General features: G+C 39.3%; 1 protein-coding gene across 3 annotated transcripts in view; it reads right to left on the reverse strand.

Moving 5' to 3' along the window:
* DAAM1 (dishevelled associated activator of morphogenesis 1) overlaps nucleotides 1-20558 on the reverse strand; it is a 184233-nt gene that overhangs the window by 95803 nt on the left and 67872 nt on the right. For all 3 annotated transcript variants that reach the window (XM_004601784.3, XM_055131678.1, XM_055131679.1), the window contains one exon: nucleotides 14463-14682. In XM_004601784.3, the coding sequence (XP_004601841.1) occupies nucleotides 14463-14645 (183 nt within the window). In that variant the 5' untranslated portion in view covers nucleotides 14646-14682. The remainder of the gene's footprint in view (nucleotides 1-14462; nucleotides 14683-20558) is intronic.

Below are 20558 nucleotides of genomic sequence, written 5' to 3' on the forward strand. Positions count from 1 at the left end.
CTGGAAAACAACAGAGTGCTTTAACTCCCCAAAGGGATGTGTACACATATATAAGAATCTTTGAAGGTTTTGAGAGAATTCTGCCAACATTCTCAGTAATTCCACGAACTACCACAATCTGACTCACCACCACCTACACAGTAGGATTTTCTGTGTCTGACAGACATCTTTTCCTTTGATATATAAAAAGAAGTGAGAAATTCCACAAGCAAAAGCTTACTAACAGAAATAATTCTTTACTTCTTACTATCAATAGTTAAGTGTCTCATACAGTTTTCTTTCCTCCTTTTAATTTTAGGCCATACAAACTATATCCAGTTTGCAGATAAAGTCTGCAGGTAAACCTGTAGGCCTCTGGTTTAGTTTCTTTGGTTATTTTAACTACAAGCTCATTAGAGTAACTTTAAATTGTAAATAGTCTACATCATCATTTCTCAACGTGGGTCTCCAGGATATTGCAAAGGGGACACATGTAAATGGGGACCCACCAGCATGAGATAGGTAGGATGGGGCCACGGGAAGGAAACAAAGTCAGAAGGAGACCATCATCAGTAAATGGCTGACATACTGACAGTTTCCAGGAAGTCCACAATAAAGAACTAAATATATGCTAAAACCATTTCCCAACAGCCATTCATAAACCCAAATGTTCAATTTTTACATCAACAACCTAGTACAACTTTTGGTGGCCAGACAGAACAAAATTGAAAAAAAAATTACATTTATTGAATCACTATGGATCACAAAGTTACTCATGATTGAGTTTCAGGGGTACCACGTTCAAGCACCAATCCCTTCACCAAAGTCCTTAGTTTCTCTCCCACACCTAAGCACCCACCCCATCCTAGTGTGCCTTTTTCTTTTCCCTTTTTTCCAGCAGGCACTTTTTCCTTTTCCTTTTTGGCATTGCGAGTGCCACTACTGTTACTGAGAGGCATATCACTTTACCTCCTTTCAGCATCCAATTCTAGTCCAGAAGGACCACATCTCCCATCACTATCATAATGGTCCCTTCCCTGTCCTAACCACCCTCCCTCCACTATGGCAAGTTTCTTACTAAGGATTGCTTCTCCTGGTCTTTTTTTCCCCTTGTCCTTGGGTATTATTCTCCTACTGTGTTTCTTTATGAGGATAATCATTCTGTGTGTGCCTCTCTTTCTTAGACATTACACCCAATATGATACTCTCCAGTTTTATTCATGTCTCAGTAAATCTTGACTTTATCTTTTCAAATGTTCTGTAGTATTCCATAGTGGAGATATACCATAGCTTCTTTATCCAGTTGTCTATTCTGAGGCACTTGGGTTGTTTCCAGATTCTGGCTATTGTGAATAGTGCTGCAATGAAAATAGGAATGCAAATGTCTTTTCTGCATTGTCTTTTTGAGGCCCTAGGGCATATTCCCAGGAGTGGAATTGCTGGGTTGTAATGGAAACTCAATTTCTAGTTTTTAAAGGAATGTCCACATTGTTTTCCCAAAAGGCAGTGAATAAAGGTCCCTTTTTCCTTGTATCCATGCCAGCATTGATTGTTGATGTGCTTTGTGATAAGTGCCAGTCTCTTTGCATTACAGAATTTTTAAGCAGTTTTTCAAAATGGAAGGAGTTTGCTTCCTGTGATATAGAATCAGTTGGAATGCAACATATGAGAAAGATGTCCTAAGACTGTGAAATGTGAAGTTAAATTCCACATATGCTCTACTTCTTGCTAGCCCAGTCACCTCCCCAGTCTGCTTAGCAAACCCTCTTGAGACTAGTTTTAACTGGGTGAAAAAATACCAATCATTATGAGTCTCTATCCACACTGCAGCTATTTATTTTCACCAGTAATATATGGTAGAGACATTGCTAAGGACAAATATATGTTTTAACTATTATTACCCTATTTCATTTACTCTACTAACTTTTCCTGCTAGGCACTTCTAAGTAATCGACACATAGAACAAAACAGATGAATAGGGTACAGTGAAAGTGCTGACTTCTATTTCCAAAAAATACTCATCTTCCCTGAAAACAGCAATATAAGTTTGCTTTAAACCATTTGGTTTAGCTTAGTCTTTAAATATTACATTGTGTAATAAAATAAACAGCAGCTGTAGGATGTTCTAAGTGGATTCTTTTAAAGTTGGATAAGTGGGAAAAAACTGCAATTTTTAGGGTTTTTTCTTTTTTTTTTTTTTGGAGGGAGGAACGGTTGTTAAGTGACTCTTCCCCTATGAGTCAAAACATCATAACTAAAAGATGTCTCTGGTACTGAACTCGATTAAGGTGCATCAAGCAGTAGTCTGAAATTCCAGAGGAATTCTGAGAATAAAAGGTAAGGGCAGGGAATGGTCCAAGCACAATAGCAAAAATATCAAAGGCAGTTTAAAACTGAAATACACACCATCCACTTCTTGGGCTTTACCCCCCACAGGCTACATGATAACCCTTTCAAAGAGCAAAAGACATTTAAATGATTCCTCATCATCAGTGTCAGCATCATCCCCTTGATCTTCGAATTTCTCCAGCGGCCTCAGTAACATCTCCATTAGTCCTAGCCCTGAGATTTTAGAAGCCTTTTTTTTTTTTACTTTGTTGCAACAATGTTGCAATAAGGTTTTTTTTTATTAGTTTATTTTTAATTAGAGAGTCATCGTGAGGGTACAGTTACAGATCCATACATCTTTGTGCTCATGTTTCCCCCATACAAAGTTCAATAACCCATCCCTTCACCAGTGCCCATTCTCCACCACCAGTAAACCCAACATCCTTCCCCCCCTCCCCAGTCCCGTCTCCCCCCACCCCACCCTGCCACTATGGCAGGGAATTCCCTTTTGTTCTCTCTTTCTGATTAGGTGTTGTGGTTTGCAATAAAGGTGTTGAGTGGCCATTGTGTTCAGTCTCTAGTCTGTATTCCACCCGCCTCACCCTTCCCCCACATGACCTCCAACCACATTTTACTTGGTGGTCCCTTCCCTGAGTTACCCAGAATGAGAGACGAGCCTCCAAGCCATGGAGACAATCTCCTGGTACTTATTTCTACTATTCTTGGACGTTAGTCTTATAGTCTATATTATTCTATATTCCACAGATGAGTGCAATCTTTCTATGTCTGTCTCTCTCTTTCTGACTCATTTCACTTAGCATGATACTTTCCATGTTGATCCACTTATATGCAAATGTCATGACCTCATTTTTTCTAACAGCTGCATAGTATTCCATTGTATAGATGTACCAGAGTTTCTTCAACCAGTCATCTGTTCTAGGGCACTCGGGTTTTTTCCAGATTCTGGCTATTGTAAACAGTGCTGCGGTGAACATATAAGTGCATATGTCACTTCGTAGAAGCCTCTCTTTACATGTCCTTTCCAATGGTGCTGCATAGGAGGCTCTTTCAGGGTCAAGGAAATGAGAAATCATTGTTACTGGTTTTGGCATATGAATATACCATGTGGAGTTTGCAAGGCTCTCCCATGCAGGCAGGAAATTCTCGGAAGCTTGCCAGGTTCTCCCAGAGGGAGAACTAGGCTATAAGATGTCTTCCAGGAGCTTGATTTTATAGTTTCTGGATGTTGGCCGTTTGTGGGATTACACAGTGCCGGGGGCAGTCCCTGGGTGTGACCGCCTAGCTACTGGAAAATGGGGGATCTGGGTGGAAGAGGTCCAGTCCCGATCTGAGTAGCCTTGGAGATCTCAGTCCCAGGTCCCATACACCTGAGTTCCTCTGCTGGTTCCTTCATTCCCCACATCATGGCAATGAAATTTCTAGTAAGTAACCAGAGCCACCAGTCCTAAATCTGACCTCCTCCTTGTGGATAAAGAAAAACCTGAATATAGACCTTCTCCAGAGGCAGATGAGACTGGACCCCTCCCTACAAGGAAATTACTTGGAAACCCCTCAATTCCTTTCTTTAATCTGATTAACTCTCAGCTAGTCCAGACAGTGATGTAGGCAGGTAGATGGGGAAAGGCCCTTGACAACGAAACTTAGGTCAATATAACTTCTGGGAGGAAAGTCCTAAGACTTATCCGCCCAGAAGCTATATTGACCTAAATGATCCTAGCACATAAAAATATATTCTCATGTGCTGTTACTTGTACAAGCTACCAGATTGTTCTGGAAGTGATTGAAACCCATTTTCTAAATTACACTAGAAAGTTTACCTGAATCACACCGCTTATGGAGATGAAATTATTCTCTCAGTCTTTGAAAACCTCCACAGATTTACATGGAAACATGTAGCAAGTTGGCAAGTCAGTACAGTATGTTGACTCTGCATAATTTGCCTATCATAGTCTGAGCTAATAGGATTTTTTCAAAATGTAGTAATTTATAAATTACCGCTTCCAGTTTTATATTTTCACTACATAAAAGTTGCTAAATATATTTAGAGTGGGGCTCAAATATACTCCAGTTCTGTGGAATGGGGACCATGCAGTACTGGGGATCAAACCAGGGTAGGTCACATGCAAGACAAGCACAGGAACCCTTATACTATGTCTCTGGCCACAGATTTTAAATTGTGACCAAAAGCTAAGTATGTTTATACCTCTCTGAGCCTCTTTAGATTTCCTAATAATAAAAATTATCACAAAAATTTAGAGAACATTTAATGAAAACCAAATAATAATAATAATAAATCTCAGGGGATTTATAATCATCTTCCTAATAACATTAATAGTTAAAAAATGCAGTATTTGAAAGAAAAAAAAAGAAAAAAGAAAAAATGCAGTATTTGCAGTATTTGTATTTTAGGTATTTTTATTTGATACTTCCCATTTTTTTTGCATTATTTTCCATTTCCGTGCTCTTTATTTAAACTAAGAAATGTCAGAAATATATACTGACTGATAACAAAGCAACTGCACTGTAGCATTGTCATCCCATTGTTCATTGATTTGCTCGTGGGGGCACCAGTAACATCTCCATTGTGAGACTTATTGTTACTGTTTTTGACATATCGTACATCACAGGTAGCTTGCCAGCCTCTACAAGAGGGACAGAGGAATGGAATCTGGATCGGCCGTGTGCAAGGCTAACGTCCTACCCGCTGTGCTATCGCTCCAGCCTGGGAAGAATCATTAAAATGACCATTCTATGTAAAGCATTACACTTAATTCAAGGTAATTCAATCCTTATCAGAATTCCAATGGCATTCTCCCAGCACACAGAACAATACCTCTAAAATTTGTATAGGATCATAAAACTCCCTGAATAGCCAAAGCAATTCTGAGTAAAAGGATGAAGGCACTATATCGATCGCCTCAGTTTGCACTATAAAATTATAATTAAAAAACAGTGTGATGCTAGCATGACAGCAGATCCTCAGAATCTGTAGGAGAGTAAAAGTGAAAGCTGAAACAAAATTTGAGACATATAGACCATTTATGACAAAGGATTTAGATGCATTAAATGAAGGAAGGAAGATCTGTTGAGCAAATGGTGCTGGGAAAACTGTTTAGCCACAGAGGAGGAAAAAAAAAAAAAACCCAACCTGAAATTGGACCCCTATCTCACAACATACACAAAAGTTAATTAAAAAAGGGATCAAAGATTCAATGTCAGAAATAAATCCATAAAACTCACTCAGGAAAACATACACGCACAGAACTCTCCATGATACTGAGTTCCATAATACAGAGGTATTATCTTCAATGATGATTTGATGTTTTTGGCAAAGAAGGAAAAAGTGAAAATAAACGTGACTACATCAGAGCAAAGTTTTGGCCAGTTGGGAGGGGGAGGCTGCAGAGACAGTATAGCAGTCAGGGAACTTGCCTTGCATGTAGCCAACCTGAGTTTAACTCCCAGAACCCCTGGTTACCTGGCCCCCACTAGGAGTGATCCCTGAATGCAGAACCAAGAGTCAGCCCTAAGCACCACCAGGTATAGCACAAAAACAAAAAAGTTTCTGTAATGTAAAAGAAGTATGACTAAAATAAAAAATATCTCATTGAAAGCAAGAAAGTATTCACACACTTTACCTCTCTGACAAAAGGCTATAATCCAAGACATATACTCACAAACCTCAAAAATCAACAGTCCATCAAAACATGGACAGAGGAGAGACCAGAAAGATAAAGGGTAGAATTGCATGCCTTGCATGCACAGGGCTGAGTTTCCCCAACATTGCACTCCCACTGCTGCTGTATCCCTGGTAGACCCCAGAACCATGATCAGGCCAGAAATGAACCATCTGGCCCAGGTAGCTGAGTACCACTGGGAGCGATCACCAGGGTTCCTGAGCATTGCTAAGGCAGCCTTCTCACACTCTAAAATGGGGAAAGGAACTGAACAGACCTTTCCTCAAAGAAGACATCTAGATGGCTAGCAGACATATGAAAAAAATATCCATCTGATTGTCAAGGAAATGCAAATCACAACAACTGATATAGCACCTTACACCTGTGAAAATGATGTACATAAGAAAGACCAGAAACAGCCAGTGCTGATAGAGATGAAGTAAAAAAGGAAGTCCCATTCCATTTACTATTGGTGGGGCTGTCATCTGATTCAGTCTCTATGGAAAATAGTTTAGAAACTTCTCAAAAAATTATAGAATAGAAATTCCATGTGACTCAGTAATTCCACTCCTAGGCATCTATCCCAAGAAAACACACACACACAACATTAATTCAAAGAGATAATGCACACCTATTTTCATTACAGTGCATTTCAAACTCTGGAACCAACTCAAGGACACACAAACACACACACCACACACACACACACAGGAAAACTACTCAGCTATAAATAGATGAAATTTTGCTATGACTTGGATGGAACTGGAAAATGTCATGTTAAATGAAACAAGTTAGAAAAAGAGGAACATGTTACAATCTCACAAGTGGCATAAAGAAACAAAGCAAGGGAATAAACAGTAACCCATGGAAAACACCCCCCTGGACCCTTAAAACATAACTAAAGTTCCCAAAGGGGAGGAGGGAATGGGCAACCTCTAAGGGGCCTAAGAGTAGTCGCAGAGGGTTTTAGGGGCACGTTGGTGGTAGTGGGACAATAACGATACACAAAATGCTAAACTGTAAATCATGTTACCTCAAATAGAAAACAAATTAGGGATTTTAAATAACTGTAAAGTTCTGAAGCTGGTACTGTTTTTTGTCATTTTTTAATTAATTCTCTATTGGCAGCAGTTCACATCTAATACTACATAGGAGTTTTAGCACTGAACACATTCAACACTCCGAATCTATGCTCCCATTTCCCTTTTGATACAATACATATTTTCACAGAGTTCTAAACATTCCTGTATGAACTCATTAGGTTATTTCATCCCAAAATCCAGTGTATGGAAAATCTACTTAATAATTTTGTACTTTTCTGTGAACTAGTCACATCTTTTAGCTAAAAAGAATTTTCTCTTCTGTGCTTTCTATATTTGTCAAAAAAAATAATTATAATTTTATTTGGGAGCCACCTGCAGTTTTCTCAGAGCTTACTCTTACTCAGAGCTTAGACCAAATGTGGTTACTAGGGAATCGTACCTGAGTCAGGTGCAGACAAGGTTTTAATCCTGATTTTATCTCTCTGGCCCCAAGAATTTTAAACTGCATAGAAATAAAACTTTTTTTTTTCTTTGCAAGGGTTGGGGGATGTTGGGCCTCACCCAGTGGTACTCAGGGCTTACTCCTGGCTCAATGCTCAGGGATCACTCCTAGGGGAGCCTGGGAGACCATATGGGGTGCCGGGGATCAAACCTGGATCAGCTGTGTGCGAGGCAAATACCTTACCCATAGTATTCAATCTCCAGCCAGAAATAGAAATATTTTATTATCACTTTCTTCTTTAGATTCTGGTTTCTGGTTTTTAAACAACTGAACACTTTAAGATGCATCTAGGAATATCTTTATTTCAAGTTTTTATATAGCCTGATGTCCTCTACTTAATAACTCAGCAATTTTTTATACTCTAAGAGATGACAGGTTAAAACTATAACTATTTTTTTCTTTCAATTACATAGTAGGAAATTCAATTTTAACCTAATCTTCATCTTTATTGGAAGTAAATTAAATAGATCCCACAAGAATCCTTTCTAAAGAATTCTATATTTAGAAATGGTCTTTGTATACAAGTTTATAAAATTAAAAGATAAAATTATTGAAATGTTTCATAGGTTCTTGTGATTATAATAAGAATTTTATTAAAGGGCTTAAATAGCCCTTACAAATTATGCTGACAGTCTGAAGAAAAATGGCTAACAAATCATAAGGCTGGTAAGAGACTAATATTCATACATAAAAAATTCATGTAACTAACTTTGATTTAGATCTATAGCTCTTTTTATACCAAACTGACTGCAGGAGATATTGAAAAATAAATGAAGAGATTACTGATGTATGTTCCAGAGTGATTTCATTAGGCATAGCTTACCTTAACTGTGAATTCATCTTATATATCAATTCCTTTCATTCCTACAGTCTTCATTTTTCAAATTCTATACAGGTTTGAACATTAGTACATGAAATGGATATAAATATGCAAATGATATGTCTACTACTAAAGGTGATATTTACTATAATATGCTTCAAAATAATAATCAGACATAACATATATCAATTAAATCTGTTCAATTTAACTGAGAAAAAAAATTTTAATCTGGAACTTAATCAGATTAATCTGGTAAAATGCCATCCAAAAAAGAAGTGGGTCATTTCATTTTTACAAGGCAAAGAGCTGAGGAATCCTGTAGGGGATACTGATTTCAGTATAACTTTTGCTGTGAAATATTTTGTGGGAACACTTAAACCAACTCTTGGCATATGCATTGCGTACAAAAGCAAAAGGGGGGCTCTAGAAATGTTCTCACTTTATTACATTATTTATTTCTTTTAAACAGAGGCTTCTCTCAGTGATACTTGGCTGGTGGCGCGGGCTTAACAGTTCGGTGCTAAAGTCTGGAGGTATTCAGGGGCCACCAACTTAATACCATTACTTAGTGCATGCCCCACCAGGAATTGAAGTCTGGGCTCAAAAAAATTCTAGGCATGTGCTCCACCAGTTGAGTCATCTTCCAGGCCCCTTTCCTTTCTGTTTTTAAATCCAAGGACCCAGAGAAGGTGTCCATTGTAACAGGAAGCCAACAACTGGAGTTAAAGGAAAGCAATCAGAATGGACCCTGTGAAACATGACACCATTTGCTAAACTTACCAGCCCCTCACACAGACTGTGAAGAACAATGTTATTTTTGTAAATGTAACCAGATAGCAAACGGATTTAACATACTTTAGTATAGTTGGCTCACTGAGAAAACCTGTAAGAAAGCAGCAGTACTTTTGCTCTGGTTCAAATAAACATCTGAAATACATAATCAACATAGATCTCACCACCCCCTTTTCCAGGCTCACCTTTTAGAACCCCCCAATCCTCCTAGTCTCAAATTTCATGCACAATCTATATTGAATTCTCAATTTCATGAATATTTCACACTTTTCCCCCTCAACCCCTTGCTGTTAATAGTTATTGTTCCTGGATAATTCCTGCTTGTTTTTCATGTCTTATATTAAATGTCACTTCATCCAGGAAATTTCCAAGAACTTTCACAAGCTACATACCTTCCCATGTTAGTTAGTTACTTGGGCCTAGATATCATAACATTCTTCTTCCTCAGTGTGGTTGAAATCAGCTGGGAGTTAAAGAATCAAGCAAATGGGAATGAGATACCTCCCTTTTCATTTTTCATTCACAAATGCTAACCTGGAAAACTCAACTTTCATTTGCCAAAAGTGGGCTTGCTGAGATTCAATGCAGAATTAGACATCCACCAATGATAAGGACAGTTTGGCAATTGCAGAATTGCCCTGGGAGGTTCATTACTGGGAAATTTACAGCATTAAGGGTCATAGGATATACTTCATGAAAGTAGGTTGGTTTGCAGAGAAATAGGGAAGAGAAGAGAGTCTCAGCTTTGTAATTCCAAGGAGGAGTTAGGCTCCCAAGAACTGCAATGTTACTCCTAGACACAAGAACTGAGGTTGATTTAAAAAAAAAAAAATCACCCTGTAAGCCTGGTCTTTAAAAAAATGGGGAACAAAGGTTCTTCCCTTATCTAAACATACTGCTTGAGCAGTCCTTTTCACAGCACTGGACGCCTGGTTAAGACTGTTTAGTCGCGGGGCTGGCGCAATAGCACAGCGGGTCCCTACCCAGGTGTGCCCTCTCCCCAATAAAAAGACTGTTTAGTCGCCTGTTTCCTCTGCTCAACATAGTTTCACAAAATAATGAAGGGCAATGTCATTTTTTGTGCCCACCTCCTACCTCAAAGTCTAGCACACAACAGACACAGACACAGACACAGACACACACACACACACACACACACACACACAGAAAGAACAAAATAATTGCCAATTATTGACACATTCTTTTGTTTATTCCATAAAAAAAATCTCCCCAACTACCAACAGTGAGATGGAAAAAGCTCTCTTTTAAAACATCTCTTTTTCTTTTTTTGCTTTTTTTGGGTCACACCTGGCAATGCACAGGGGTTACTCCTGGCTCTGCACCCAGGAACCACCCCTGGCAGTGCTCAGGGGACCATATGGGATGCTGGGAATTGAACCCGGGTCGGCCGTGTGCAAGGCAAACGCCCTACTCGCTGTGCTATCACTCCAGCCCCTAAAACATCTCTTTAAATTAGATGGTATGGATGTTCTAAGTACTATAAAGCCTGTAGAAGAGAGGGAAAGAATTGTAATTGATACTTCATGAGAACAGCATTAAATCTCAGAGGGTTTAGGTTCCTGATTGTGGAGGAGGCCAAAGACAGAGCAAAAGTAGACTGGTGGGATGGCAGGGCGGTGAGACACAATAATTCAGAGAAAAAAACAAAAAGAACTAATGCCCCAAAGTCACAAAATGCTCAGTTAATAGTATTTAACACTAATTTAACATGTTTGTTTTATTTATTTATTTTAGTTTGGGGCCACGCTCAGAAGTGCTCAGGATTTACCCCTGGTCTGTGCTCTGGGATCACGCCCTGCAGTGCTTGGGGGACCATGTGGTGCTGGGGATGGAATCCAAGGCTCCTGCATGCAGAGCATATGCTGCAGCCCTGTGAGCCATCCTTCTGACCCCTGAATTGTATCTTTTAAATAGGTTAATTCAGTGTGTTACATGGGGGAATCCCTCACATCCCAACTTGGGGCATATGATTTATTTTTTACTTTATGGAATTCTTTTTCTAACTCTCTTCTTTCCTAGTTCCTAAATAAAACTGTTTTATTTCACCAGGTTTTAAAAAATGAGTGAAATTATACAGTATGTGAATTCTAGCTCAATATAGCTGCCATAAACTAATAAAAGATAGAGCATGGGACAGGGAACCCCAAGCCCACTACAACCTGTAATTGGGCAAATAGAAGTATCACTGCCAATGGTAGAGCACCTATGACAAGAATAAGGCAAGGACACAGTCCACCTAAAGATGCAAGCTTGCTTTATTTATGAGATGACAATGTCACATTAAGCAATTCTGAAAGCAATCTACTTGGTATCACTTTTAATACATAAATGAATGACTCATCAGATTAAGTAAAAAAAAAACAACTAGCTTACAATAAGTTCTGATGAGCTGTTTCCCAAAACATGTGGAGGTAAGATGACAGCAAGTTGGGTTCAAGACTGGCTCACTCACTGTAGGCAAATTAACTTTACAGAACAGGGAAAACCTGAGGTACTTCTTAAAGGTGTTGAGTCCCCTAAAATACCAGTTATCTCACATCCGTCTTGCTGCACTAGGAAATAGGGAATAAAATATCTATACTAGGAGCCACCTTTGGGAAATAAAACAACTTGTTTCTGTCATCTTCAGAGCAACCTCTTCAGAGAGATGGAATTTTCTCCTTTTTATAGACAAGAAAACAAACAAAAATTTCAACAGATACCATCTTAAACGAAGTTACCGTAGGGCTATGGAAGTCGTACACCCTCTCTACCTCTGCACATGGCTTTTTTCTCCTGTGCATGGGCAGAGGCAGAAATGCTTCTGCAACTTCTCAGGAGAATACTGGGCAGAGGGTTCCAGCGGCTCTGAGCCCAATGCCTTCGCCCTAGGACATCCTTGGCAGTTGGATGGATTTGTGGTCTAAGTCCCTTAAGTCAGGAGTAGACATAAATCCATCCATCACTCACCAGGACACATAGGAACCTCAGGATAATTTGTTTTCCAATGGTTTTGGCTTAAACCTCTGGTTTGGCATTGGCTTTTTAACAACTAACAGCTGTAGACAATTTTCACACAGAATAAAGACATCAGTGAGGCAGAGTGGAATTTTCTCCCTGATGAATAGAGAACAATAAACTGTCTTCAAGACGTGCAAAGAGCAGCCACCACACAGGCTCCAGCTTCAATCACATCTTAGAAGACTGGCAGACTACCACTGTAAGGCCATTGGATATAAAAGCTTTGAGGGCACCAGCCCTACTACCAGTTTTACTACCACTGAGGAAAGCTTTCTCTATCAGCAACATCTGTCTCCTCTTTACTTGGGTTTTAAAATAGTTAAAGTGGGAAATAAAACCAAACCCATCAATGCATCATTACTGTCATTTTTGATTGCCATCATGGCAGATGATGATTCACTACCCCTCCCTAGGAGAGAATTATGTGTTCTCCACCCACCCCAATGACTTCAAGTCTGGCCACTGACATCTGGTGCCAGTAGATACCTCCTTACCCCGTGAATTCAAGAGTAGCTGTGTGATTTGCATAGGTCAAAGAAATATGGGCAGAAATGACTTGTGTCATTTCCAAATGTAAGCCTAAAGAGCCTGCTAGCAGATCACCTTAGAGCCTGCTGGCAGGTTTTCTCTTGGAACCTGATGTTTGATAGAAGATAGCAAGGAAAAGAACCACAGCTGATCTACAGTGGACATGCAGCATCAGTAATAAGCCTCTGCTGTTGTAATCATTGAGAATTCGCTGTTATATAATAAACTCGCCTACAGTGACTCAGAAAAACTTCGGTCCTCTTCTCTATCAATTCTTCTTATCACTCACCTGATCCAGGAAATCTTCCCTAATCTCCTTCTCCTCGAGTCTTCTAACCCATGTTATATTTGTGTACAATCTATACATCGGTGAGCGGTGCTGCTTATTTTGGTGGCGTTACACCTTCATTACTTGTCCCCTTTTGCTACTGAGACAGCTCTTTGGAAACAAGTTTCAATTTTTATTTGGAGCCTTCTCATTACATCTAGAATATAGTTCTGTAAGCAGTAAAGATGAGAAAGGACAGATTCCTCAAATACCAGAAATATTCAACATTATAAAGTCGCCAACAGTCAGCTCATTTTCTAAACCAGTTTTGATTGGTAATAGGAGCATTAACCACACAGGAGACCAGAACTCAAATATTGGCTTACTTTAAAAGATGAGTTTCTGGCAAACTTTGGTCTACACAAACTGGAGTGAGTCCTTCAGTTCAGAATCTGTGGTCTATGCATGCATGAAGGGGAGTTGGTGAAGGTGGGGGGAGGCAGTGACATGACCTGTATCACATAAATTTCTTGGCCTTATGAGTTATACAAAATTATATCAATCTCTAGTATCTGTTAATGAAGGAAATGGTCTGATTAGAACTAACTCAATTATAAAATGCCATTGGTGACCGATAGCAAATAGAATACTCATGCAACATCTATTGAGCACCTAGTAAGGGCCTGTCATTGGGTCATTCCCACATGTACTATTCTCATTTAAAATGTATATAAAACTGAGAAGTTATTATTTTTTTCCCTTTTTTTTTCCAGAAAACAGACTCAGAAAAGTCCTATGTCTTTTTTTCATACTTCTTCAGATAATAAAGTCAGAGCAGTTAGTTCGAACCAAAGACTTCCTAGACTCCATGCAAATGTCCTTAAACCATGCCATGATACCCTGTGAAACCAGGACTGGGAAAAAAATACCACTCCAAGTGCACTTGCATCTCTTGATGAATGAGCCCTATACTAGATACATCTCTACTTCAGCATAGTGGGTTCTAAAATGTGATAGTGTCTATAAAAAGTTTCCCACAACAGTTATTATTCCAATCCTGTCATTAGGCAAAATAATTACACTGTACTTAAGTAATAATGTCTTTCATCAAAAGATCAAGGACAGGAGGAGTAGCATGAGTAATTTTTAAAAAGATATTAATATTATACGCTGGGAATGGGGGTGGAGAAAGCATAGAAAAATGTCAGGAGGTGCAAAGCAAAATGAGGAAATTGTTGATTGCACACAAGTACAGAGTAAGCTTCAAATGGAGGGCAAAGTGGACAAAGTGTCCTTGCATTTTGTGTATAATCCTTTTTCCCCTCTCTCCTTTTTAACAGTCTCAGTGATGATGGTGAGGGTACACATGGGGCCAAGTCACCGAAGAGAGACAAGTCCAGAGTAAATCAAATTGATCTGCCTGCATCATCCTTTTGCTTTCTTCTCCATCTCCAGTATATCAAGATAGACACCTGAGACTCACCACAAGTTCACTGAACATGACGTCCAGCTCCTCCACAGGGGGCATGGGCAGCGCTGGCTCCATGGTCTGAAGAGCAAAGTTGCTATCATTTCGTAGCCGATAAGTAATTTCTGGGTGATCATTATTTCGGAAACAGCAAAAGATGAATGAAATCCCCCGTCCACCTCTCTTCCTTGGGGCCATGGCTGAATGTGTTTCTATTCCTTGGAATGACTAACGTCTGCAAAAAAGAAGATATGAAATGATCAGAAGTGCAAGAATGGAAAAAATTGTATTCTTTTTTTTGCTAAATGTTAGATCAACTTGGGGTCACAGGTATTAATCGGTGATAGAGCTTCTGCCACGCAGGTGGAAGCCCTAGGTTTGATCCCTTACAACACACAGAGACACACGCGTGCGCACGTACATGTGCGCAATCTTAAATTTAAAAAAAAAATTTAAGACCATTTCAAGAAAGATTCACCACCACCCCACCCTCCAACATCTCCAGGCTCTGTACTGGGGGCAAAGTCAACACTCTACAGTTCACAGAATAAAACCCAAGAAAGTCAGGAGTGAAGTTAGGCAGAGACCACAAGCATTTCACTTTACTTGTTGAAATTTTCCTAGAAGGCCTAAGGGGGCCAACAACTATTTTGATTTGATTTTAGGATTGCTATCTAGAAACAGATCAGAGCTGTGCTACCTGCAAGGCTGAATTTCAAACTCATGGATAGAAGCTATGAGGAGACACTAAGAAGAACTTTCTCCTGTCTGAGATTGGGATAGAATCTAAGTGACAGTCCCTGGCTCTATTATCTTCAGACTGAAATAACCTGTTAGAAATGTCTCAGGTGCAAACTACCCCAGCTATTAAATGGAAAATAAAGTGTGTGGGGGGGAGGGGAGAAGGGGACCAAGATAGGATATTTTTCACTAAGTACCAGTTTAAGGATCATTCATTCCAGCTTTAATTCCTGTAGCTCTAATATTATCCACAATATCAATCCAATGTTTAATGGATATTAAGTATCAATCTTTTTTGATAGAGACCTTGCATCCATTCTCTACAAATATAATAGGTAAAAGTCAACCAACAGGCTCCAAGGGCTCCAACAATCTAGTCCCTTCTCCTTAACAAGCATCAGTTTTCACTGTACTTCAAATAGGCCATGCAAACTTCAGCACATCAACCATGTCCTAACCCATGTCCTGGCCCATATCTGTGCATGATTGATTCTTCTCATCATTAAATTCATTAAATAAGATCTCAGAATAAATTTCACTTTCTGGAAAGGCCACCTTGAACCACTGTATCTGCAGAATCTTCTTTCATAGCCCCAGTCACTCTCCCTGTACTGTGTTCTTCATGACAGTTGCAACTATTTGAAATTACTGTTTAATCATTTCATAGGGTTAGGAGCTCAATGTTGAGACCCAGTTTATGATGCTACAGGAGACATGGGTGCATGGCATACCTACATACTGACTGAATGAATACTGAACATTGAATATAAAATCTCATTTAAACAAAGGGCTTTACACTTCCAAAATAGCACCTATAGGACAAAAAGATAAGAGTGAAGGAGATTTTATGTTTTAAGTGATCAAGAACAATATGTTTATATGTTATTTATATACTTAAAATACATACACAGAAGAAAGACTGGGAGTAAGTATGCCACCATTGACAATGGTTAATTCTACATAGTAAGGTAGTGGATTGTTTTTGTACTTGAGTTTTAAAGTGAAATCCAATGTATCAATGTATGACATCTCTTCTAAATAGAGAATACAAGCCCAAAGCCTTTAAATTTCATAATTTGAAATTAATACAATGATGAAAACTCAGGAAAAGATTCTCATACATATAGTTTGAAAAAAACTTCTAGAGGCATGTCTTCCATTGACCAAGGATATTAGGCTCTGAAAGATGGCAACCAGAAATCTTTGAGATGGGGAGAGGGGAAAAGTTAAGAAAAAAGTATCCTGTTCATCATGGATCCCTATATGATGATTTAACTGACACTGAAGTAATTAGTCAAAACGTCCAAAATTCCATTCTTTTGAAGCACACATCTCATTTCAAACAAGACAGCATCAGACATATGTAATAGCTGGGATTGCTTTGGTAGATATGTATTAATACATACTATATACCAGGCAGGACTAAAGAACACAGGAAAAATGGATCCACAAAGTTTATAATCTGGTTGGAAAGAGAAATGTGGCAAATAATTATAACTACTTGTTATGTCAAGTCAGTAAGTATTAAGTAATGGAGAAAGACTTTTAAAGGGGAAGAAACTGTTTGCTGGTAGAAGAGTAAAGTTTTGATAGATTATGGAAAGCATGTACTGGGGCTATAGCACAGCAGTAGGGTTGTTTGCCTTGCATGTGGCCAACCCGGGTTCGATTCCTCCGTCCCTCTTGGAGAGCCCAGCAAGCTACCGAGAGTATCCCGCCCGTACGGTAGAGCCTGGCAAGCTACCTGTGGCATACTCGATATGCCAAAAACAGTAACAACAATCTCACAATGGAGATCTTACTGGTGCCTGCTTGAGCAAATCAATGAACAATGGGATGACAGTGCTACAGTCCTACACGGAAAGCTGAGAAAGGGAACAGAGCACACAGGGAAAATGAGTCGGTATGGTAGCAGGTGTGCTGTATGCTACGCCAGGAGAGTCCTCATATCCCTGTTCTAAACCTGCCAATGACTACCCGACACTGGCTCTTAAAGTCCTTTCATAATGAATGCCAACAATTTTTCTTTTCTATTTCTTTAAAGCTATACTCTAGACAACAGATCATTTTTAATGCCCATAAACTTCTTGTACTCCCTCACTTTTTCTATTCAAGCAGCCCACTCTTCTCTTCTGCCCTTATCATCAACATTCTTCCCATGCTGACAGTGCCAATCCTGAGAACATGCAGTGAGCCCCAAACACTGCTGGCGGCAGCTCAATTTGTCCAATATTTCTGAAGGGCAATATATAAAGCCATAAACTAGTCACAGTTTTTTTTGATCCAGTCTCTACTTCCAGACATAGAGCCTAAAGAAATATTCAAAGATGCTATCAAAGTGGTTTTCAGGAAAAGTTTCAGAGTATTACCTATAGAAAACAAAGGAGAATATAAAAATAGGAAAAAAGTACTATACAAAGGGTTAGTTATAGTTCAAGGAGATCAGTGCTTCTTAAACTATTTCCACTCATGACTCAATTTTATATAATGAGGGTGTCTGTGTGTGTGTGGTAGAAACATTTATATATATGTACATATATATATAAAAGACTATATATACACGTATATACATATACCAAGTAGGTGTTCAAATCAAACATTGACAGAGTAGCACTGTAGCATTGTTGTCCCATTGTTCATTGATTTGCTTGAGCTGGCACCAGTAATGTCTCCATTGTGAGACTTGTTACTGTTTTTGGCATATGGAATACGTCACAGGTAGCTTGCCAAGCTCTGCTGTGCGGGTGGGATACTCTCGGTAGTTTGCCAGGCTCTCCGAGAGGGAGCAAGGAATCAAACCTGGGTTGGCTGCATGCAAAGCAAATACCCTACCCGCTGTGCTATCGCTTCAGCCCTGACTGAGAGTAAATCAAGAAATTTGTTTTTAAATACATTTTTTAAAAGTTATAAATTTTGACCTGAATTTAAGATGTAGGTAAATGAAAGATCACTGAGGAGTCCTTGGTATTTAGTTATATGCATATATTTATATAATAAGATATACAACATCTCATGTATATATATGAGCAGGTAAAAAAGGATATGCCAAACTATGAGCAGCAGGTTAGTTCATGTTAGATATATATGAGCTACTTTATAAACACAAACAAACCCTATTCTTTCCATGTTGTTCTCAGAATAAAGACATACCACTGTCATAATAAAACAGTGCAGTGAGATTAAAGACAGGGGAAAAAAACTTACAAGGAGGAGGAATGTGAATATGAAAAAGTTCCTACCAAAAATATCCAAATTACATACCAGCTTCTCAAACTATCTATGGTGAAAAGTTGTTTTCCTTCTAATCTGTTACAAACCTGTTTTTGTAAAATATAGTAATATCTCAGTAATGTCAAATTATAGCAAGAATTTCTCCTTGTGCTTACTTAATCTTAATTTTTGTAGACTTTGTAATATATAGCTTATTAAATTAAAATATACCTGATATGTTTATGGTACGTCCTCTGGATAGGAACCATAGCCCATTCAGTAACCTGGCTATCATCCTTTATATTCTGTCACTTGATACTTAAATGAAGAGATTGGGAATTACTGTTTGTGTCAGTAGAAGTAAGCACCTGTGCATATGGGGAAGGAAGCAATGTTCAGGTTACTGGGAGATGAGGGCCAGAACATCAAGAGCAAAGACTAGCTCCTGGAGTGCCTTATGGTCTATGTTCAAGTTCACGTCCATTCATTCCTGGATAACTACATTTCCAGCAGAATGTGACCTGGAGCCTTTTGGGGGCTGGGGGTTTTGACACATTCCCCCCTCCCCCAATCCACACACACAACAAAGCAGTCAACAATTAGAGTAATTTGTGGTCTGGATCTTTCTCCCTGCACTGAAAAATTATCTCCACTGTATGTGTCACTAAGTACCTTGCCCATGAAGAAATATAAACCAAGCATCTGAGAGACAAATAGAGCAATTATTTTACTTTGCATTTTAGGAGCTGTTGTACTTAATCCCAAGTTACATTACTTTCTGACCTTACTGAGGAGGGGTGCAGAGGAATCATTAATATCCAAAGATCGGTCCAAAGCATTTTTTAAGTTGTAAAAAAAATGCCAACATTTCTATAAACAAAAGAATATGATGTTCTTGGCTAGTTTCTAAGATGGGGAATGAGATACAGAGCCCATTACATAGAAGAACATCTTTGAAAATCATTTTATTAAAGACCAAAATATTGCCTTTGACAGGTGATTTGTGTTTAAAAGCCTCAGTAAAGCCAAAGACCAAATTTTTATGCTGGCTTCTCTATGGAGCCCCAAACACAAAGTTCTCTATTAAACCCAGCTCTTAAAACTGTAACTGGCAAGACTGAGATGAACAACATGCAGCTGTTTATATACCCAAATTGGGTGCTTCTCTGTTCAGGGCTTACGTAAAGATGAAAACAGGAAACAAAAGTCACAGTGCCACTTGACAGTAGATACTGCCACTGGCGGGAGGCATTTTAGGCAGCGCCCTAATACTGCTCCAGTGCTCCCCTAACCTAACATGTGATCCCCATATGATTTCAGTAAGCACTTTCACATCCACCACTTTATCTATCCCATCATTTCCATCTCACACATGAGACCTATGGGAGATTTGGGAAGGAGTGGGGGCAATTAGGAAGAGAGCAACTGAGAGATTTGATTGGGTGGTGAAGGTAAAGATGGTTTTGGAGAAGCCCAATTGGTTTCTGAATAGGCAGGGAAGCTGAGCAAAGGTCATTCCTTGTCTGCATAATCTGACTGGAATTCAGCCCACATCCTCTCTGACCTTAAGGCCATGACCTTAGTTCAGTCTCCCCTTATCCTCCATTTCAGTGACTAAAATTGTTTCATTACTCTTCCTCCTGACCCTTGAGGGTTTGTCAAGGGGTTGGCAACTCTTTTCTGTCAAAGATCAGATTGCAAATCTTCCAGGTCTGTGTACATTAAGCCCCCTACCGTGATACTGCATAAAAAACATTGGTATCAGAGCAGGGTCTTGGAAGGTGAGGGAGAATAGTCAGGTAAAGAAGTAGTTGCAAAATCTGCAGGAAGAGTCCAGAAGTGTCCAGCTCTGATGACTATACGGACAGGAGGGCACGAGTAATTCAGTCCATGAGAGAGAATAAAAAGGTAGAAATAGAATAGGCAAGAGCCAGCCATGGATGGTCCTGTGGTCCATGCAGGAAAGTTGGATTGTGTCCAGGAGACACTACAGAACTGAGTGACATGATCAGATTTATGATGTGATGAGAATAAATGCCAGACTCTTCACTTCACAGTATGAGGCCCTGGGGTCCAGGCCCCTGCCCTCTCCAGTCTGTTCTCTCTTAACACTGCCATTATTCACCATGCTCAAGCCAGGCTGGTCTTACCTCCCCAATT

This window comes from Sorex araneus, chromosome 3 (genome assembly GCF_027595985.1).
Source record: "Sorex araneus isolate mSorAra2 chromosome 3, mSorAra2.pri, whole genome shotgun sequence".
NCBI lineage: Eukaryota > Metazoa > Chordata > Mammalia > Eulipotyphla > Soricidae > Sorex > Sorex araneus.